At 56.4% G+C, this 6,000-nt stretch overlaps 1 protein-coding gene across 5 annotated transcripts in view; it reads left to right on the top strand.

Moving 5' to 3' along the window:
* The first annotated feature begins 1,578 nt into the window (after positions 1-1,578).
* Positions 1,579-6,000, top strand: part of RASAL1 (RAS protein activator like 1) — a 36,245-nt gene continuing 31,823 nt past the window's right edge. For 2 of the 5 annotated variants that reach the window (XM_025401720.1, XM_025401718.1), the window contains exons 1-2: positions 1,579-1,754; positions 2,215-2,416. In XM_025401720.1, the coding sequence (XP_025257505.1) occupies positions 2,352-2,416 (65 nt within the window). In that variant the 5' untranslated portion in view covers positions 1,579-1,754; positions 2,215-2,351. Of the gene's footprint in view, positions 1,755-2,061; positions 2,417-6,000 lie in introns of those variants that run through there. The other 3 variants (XM_025401717.1, XM_025401721.1, XM_025401719.1) reach the window with 3 other exon arrangements.

Raw genomic sequence — 6,000 nt, 5'->3', positions numbered from 1 at the left:
GATTCCTGTCTTAAAGCTGCAGTTACATAGCAAATACCATAAGTACCATGCCCCTCACCACCTTAGGTGGTATCTTTTCTTTGGGGGAGGATCTGGGGTAACTGATAAAGATCACAGTGGGCCAGGCGCGGTGACTCACGCCTGTAATCCCAGCACTTCGGGAGGCTGAGGTAGGTGGATTGCTTGAGATCAGGAGTTCAAGACCAGCCTGGCCAACATGTGATATAAAAATACAAGCTACAAAAATCTACTAACAATATAAAAATTCGCTGGGCATGGTGGTGGGTGCCTGTACTCCCAGCTACTCAGGAGGCTGAAGCAGGGACTTGAACCTGGGAGGCGGAGGTTGCAGTGAGCCAAGATGGAGCCCCTGCCCTCCAGCTGGGCTAAAAAAAAAAAAAAAAAAAAAATAATTACAATGGGAGGGGGTCTTTAACGACTCCTTTGGGCTATTATTGTTCTGGATCTAACCCTGGATGACCCCTCATGCCCTGCTGAGGATGTTGCAATACTTCTAAGCCTTGGAGCCTGTTCCGCTACATCCATTTCCCAGACGGGGTGAACTGAGACCCCGTCTCTGGTGGGTCAGAGACTCACCAGGCAGCCACCAGCTGGGGAAGGAATTCCAGGGCTCTGAGTTCCTCATCAGCCCATCTGGGGTGCTGGGTGGGGAGTCAAGTAGGGAGACTGGGAAGCAGACCATTGGGCTGCTGGTAGAGCCGGGCAGGGCACTCCTGGTCCCGCCGGTCTGGGCGTCGTCTCCCGCACTCAATCTGCAGGGGCACTCCCACTGGTGCCTGGCCTTTCTAAGAGGTCTTGGGCCGGTCAACAATGAACTCACAGGGAGAAATAAGTGTCTGAACAGATCCGTCCTGGGACAGACCCTGCCTGTCATATTATCTCATTTAAAATCAGAGAAATGTACAAACCTGGAGCCACTGGAGCAGAGAAAAAGGAAAGAAAATCTCTGCCTGGAGTGGAAGAGCATCCTGGAAGCCTTCCCAGGAGAGGTGACGCGTGGGCCACGCCTCAAAAGACAACAATCAGAATATCAAACACTTTCTGGACGTGTATTAGGTACTTGTCATTGTCCTGAGACTTTTATCTTCATTAACTCATTTAACTCTTTCAAAATCCTGTGACTGAAATGCGATGTCATCCTCACTCAACAGATGAGAAAACCAAACCAAAGCACAGAGAGGTTGAATGGCTTACCCAAGTCCAGACAGCTACTAAATGGAGAGCCAGGATTCAAACCCGGGAAGGCAAATCAATTACTGACTGTGAGCCCTCCGCCAAGGTATTTAACCCCTCTGAACCTCAGTTTCTTTATTCATAAGCTGCGGGTAATGGGGTAATAGTGCAGCAGTGTGTAGTGTACATCTGTGAAGGCAAAAATGAGCTAATCCCAGTAAAGCGCTTAAAACAGTGCCTGGCACCCATGAAGTGTTCAAACAACTGTAGATGACTTTTTATCATCGCTGTAGTGGTTACCTTCAAGCCTTCCCCTCCCCCATCCGGCCGCGGCTTCCTCCCCCGCAGTGCCAGCCCGTGACGTTAGAACAGAGTCTGGGTTCTGTGTTTAACTGGAAACTAGAACGAGATGGAAGAGGATGTTCGAGGCCCCTCCCTTGACTCTGAACGGACGCCCAGGGAACATGCGACCCTCTCTCGCGACGCCTCCCACCCACCGCTAATACTTGCTCCTGTACCGGGGGTGCGGAGGTTGGAGAGAGGAGGCTGGTGTCTGCATGGTAGGCAAGGAGGGGTGGGGGCGGAGAAGTGTGAATATGTTGAATGAGGGACAGGCGGGGACACAGACCATGTCTTTTGAGCCCAATGCCAACTCACCAGGAGCCAGCGGCCACGCCCATCAGGATGGGGGCCCCTCCCCACCTGGTAGTGCACCCTGGTCTCCGCCGCCCGTGCGCTCTGGCGCGCATGACTGGGGTGCCGGCAGAGGGCGCGCGAGGGGGGCCGGGGTCAGGCGGGGTACCCCATGGGAGGCGGGATTGTGGGGAGGTCCCTGGCCGCCCCTCCCGCCCCCTGCCCGCTCAGCCCGCTTGCCTGGAGCTCCAGACGCCTAGGCAAGAGCCCGCTGCACCCCCTGCGAGCTCCTCCTGCTCGCGGCACGGCTCCTACCTGTAGAGTCCGGACGGGCGCTCCCTCCCCGGGCACCTACACCTTCTCCTCCTTCGGAAGTCTCCCGTCCAGCTACCCGGGTCTTGGACAGGCGGCACCGGGACCCCGAGGCAGGGCGCCAGGCTTGAAACAGGTGACATGTAGACGTCCCCTGGTCCAACCTCGGAACCTGAGCGCCCTTCTGCCTGGAAAGTTTGTGGCTAGGCGCCATGGCCAAGAGCAGCTCGCTGAATGTTCGCGTGGTGGAGGGGCGCGCGCTGCCCGCCAAGGACGTGTGAGTACCTCTCGGGCGCTTCGGGGTGATGGGCGCGCAAGGCCTGGGGTGGGGCTGGGATCGCCCTTTCCACGTGCCAGAGCGGGTTGGCAGGGGGGCGAGGGGTTCTTGTCTAAGACTGGTATTGGGGCAGATCCGCTTTAAAGGGGTGAGAGGCCCCATGCCCATGGCTGTCCCGGTGGCAGGGGGGCACCTAGACTTAGCAGATGCCCCGCCCCACCCCTGGGCAGGGGAGGGGATGTCTTTGTTCCTGGGATGTACTAAAGGGGGTCTTCCAGAGCTGAAGAGGGGATTAGAGGGCCAGATTCTGTCAGATCTGGGAGGGACAAAGCCGGGGGTGTCTTCCTTAGTCCAGTCACGTGTTGGAGGCGGCTCCTCCAGGCCTGAGTGGGGGCCTAGCAAGGGAACCCTGGGGAGGACCCTTGGAGGGCCTGGGATCAGATGAGCCCCAACATCCTGTGTGGATCTGGTGCTTAGGTTTGCAGAGTGTCACCAGGTGGCCCTCCAGGGTCCCTTTTACCCTAAGCCCTGAGCTCCCCAGTCTTGTGGCTCCCAGCCTCGTGTGGGCCTTCCCCGGGGGCTGAACTGCTTGAAGAGCCAACTCCCTGCTGGGAGCCCCTCCCCAGCCAGATGTGATGGGACTGGGGGACCCTACGACTCCCTTCACTACCAAGTCCCGAGATATGCTTCCCCCGGGGCTGAGTCAGCAGCTGCTGAATCAGCAGAATGTGTGTGTGGGGGGGTCCCCCTCCTGCTTGGCCTAGAGCTCAGGAGGGGCTCTGAGGGCCTCAGCACCTGCGACAGGTGTGGGATCCTCCGGAGGACATGTGCTGTGTGACCTTGAACCTGCTTGTCTCTGGGCCTTGGTTTCCCATTTGGACAATGAGAGCTCTGGACCGGAGTCCCCGTCTGGTTGCCTGGGGTCTCCCATCCAGCTGGGAGGGTGGAAGACCTGTTAGGAGTTCCCCTGTGGCCCAGGTGAGCCGGAGCATGTATTGGGAGCCTTCGCCTGTGTCGAGGTTCGGTCTTAGCTCTGTGCTGATTCCCCAAGCTGTGGGTTCCCTGAGAGGACTTTCCTGCCTGATTTTATGACACTCCCAACCCCCAAAACACTGCAGCTGTGTTAAGGGGGCAGCTGTTGAGAGCAATTTTTGCCACCCTTCATCCTCATCGGCTACTCCAAATAAACACGCCCTGAATGAGAAGCAGAGTGTGTGCTGTGACAGTTCAGTGACTGGACAAGCCCCCCTCTTTCTGAGATGTCCCCTCAGAGCCCCTGGGAATGAGATAGCCTACACTGTTAGGGCATTGAGGCCAGGCTGGGAGCCTGGCAGCTGCTAGGCGGTGAAAGGAGTCCTTTCCAGAAACAGGGTTCTCACTCACCGAGCTCTGGCCCCTCCACCAGTCCGGGTGAGAGGTCATGAGGGGGCGATGGGTGTCTCCCCTGCACCTGGACACTGGCTCATGGTAACCTGCTGCTTCTCTGGAGAAGGGACTTGAGTCATTCCTGGTTCCTGCAGCTCTTGACCACCCTTCCTGCCCCCAGTTCCTGGGCCAGTGAGCTATGAAATAGGTCATGCCCTAGAGCAAGGGTGGGGAGGAGTCACTTAGCCCCAGCTGGGGGGCGGTCCAGCCACCCTGCCTCAGTTTCCCTAGCTGTCAGCACCCTTCTTCAAAGGGGCTCTTCCTGTAGGCTTCCTGTAGGCTTCGATGCCTGGGGGCTCTTAGTTGGGCTGTGTTTATTCCCTCTTCTCCTAAGGGAAAGGGCCCAGACTCTGCCTAAAGCATTGCCAGGTTTGGGGGGCATCCATTCTGGCCTGGGAGGAGGCCTCTTCAGGTAATTTTAGAGTTTTTACTATTAAAAATAGTAGCAGTCAGTCACTGAGGGCTTAGTATGGATAGGCCCTGTGCTTAACACTTCATATAGTCCTATTGGCGTCTCTTATTTTACAAATGGGGAAACTGAGGAACAGAGCGGCAAAGTCACTTGCCTAAGATCACCCAGCTGCGATTTGAACTCTGACTACTCCATGCCCAAACCAGACTGGGCAGGCAATGGCTGAGGGGCCTGCTTTCCCAAGCTCGAGCTGAGTCAGGGACCGTGGGAGAGGCCACAGGTCTGCAGAGATCAGGGGTCTGGAAGCAGCCACCCCCTCTTGCCACTGTCGCCCTCCCTGATAGGAGTCTGATAAGGCCCTCATGCGTCAGAGCCCTGCAGCTGACTAGTGCTGAGCTCGGCTCCCAGGAGGGCCTGGAGGTCAGGCTGGTTCTGCAGGACGGGGCGTGTCTCCCAGCCCTCTGCTAGTGGGATCCCAGCCCATCTGACTCCACATCTGTAGTAGGGGAAACTGAGGAATGGGAGCCTGCATAAAGGAAGCTTGGGGTGGAGAATCCAGGGAGGGAAACTGAGACACAGGGCATTACCCAGCCACAGGTGTCTGAGGGTGAAGCCCAGATGGGGAAACTGAGGCTTCTGGGGTTACCCAGTCCAATGGATTTGGGATGGAGCCAGAAGGGGAAACTGAGGCCTGGGGCACTCCACAGAAGGATATTCAGAGGTGGGACCCACAGAAGTTCATTAAGACACTGACCATCACCTGTCTAAAGTGTTCAGGGATAGAAGCCAGGTAGGGAAATGGAGGCAATGGAGCGTCCAGCCAGAGGGGGATAAGGGAAGGAGTCTAGAGAGGGAAACTGAGGCACAGAGAAGGGCTTATCCAGCAAGATAGGTTCAGGTTGGAGCCAACTCTTAGCGCCAACATCCCTCTTTCCTGAGGCATTTGTGGATCTATACAAACTGGACAGAAAGACGGTGGCAGAGATCAAGGGAGTGGTGCTGGGGCATCGAGGGAGAGGGCCATTTGGATGGGTAGAGGTGGCATTGGTTTAAGAACGCGAGTGCGAGCCCACAAAACTGGATTCCAGTCCTATCTCCACGATTACTCCCTGCCTCCAGAGAAAGCACTCCATAAACCCAGTCATTCAGAAATAGCTCTGGAGGGCCAATGCATGCTAGATGTGGGGGCCGGGGTGGGGAAGAGGGGGACACAGACTCTCCCCAGGAGTTCACAGTTTGGAAGTGGCAGGGAGGTGGGGAGACAGATACTAAACACATAGAGAAATAAGGGAGGCTGGGCATGGTGGCTCACTCCTGTAATCCCAGCACTTTGGGAGGCCGAGGCGGGTGGATTACTGGAGGCCAGGAGGTGGAGTCCAGCCTGGCCAGCATGGTGAAACCCTGTCTGGACTAAAAATGCAAAAAATTAGCCAGGCGTGGTGGTGTGCACCTGTAATCCCAGCTACTCAGGAGGCTGAGGCAGGAGAATCGCTTGAACTTGGGAGGCAGAGATTTCTGTGAACCAAAATCGCGCCACCGTACTCCAGCCTGGGTGACAGGGTAAGACTCTGTCTCAAAAAAAAAAGAAAAAAGATGATTTTAGGTAGAGGTCATTTTAGACAGGACAGTGGTGGCCAGGGACAGCCTCTCGAGGAGCCTCTCAGACTTTGGACTGAGACTTGAATGGCAGGAAGGAACCAGCCATGGTAGTATCAGGGCTAAAGTGTCTTAGGCAAAGGGAACAGCA

This window comes from Theropithecus gelada, chromosome 11, assembly GCF_003255815.1.
Source record: "Theropithecus gelada isolate Dixy chromosome 11, Tgel_1.0, whole genome shotgun sequence".
NCBI classification, from domain to species: Eukaryota; Metazoa; Chordata; class Mammalia; order Primates; family Cercopithecidae; genus Theropithecus; species Theropithecus gelada.
This window is presented reverse-complemented; position numbering and strand designations above follow the sequence as displayed.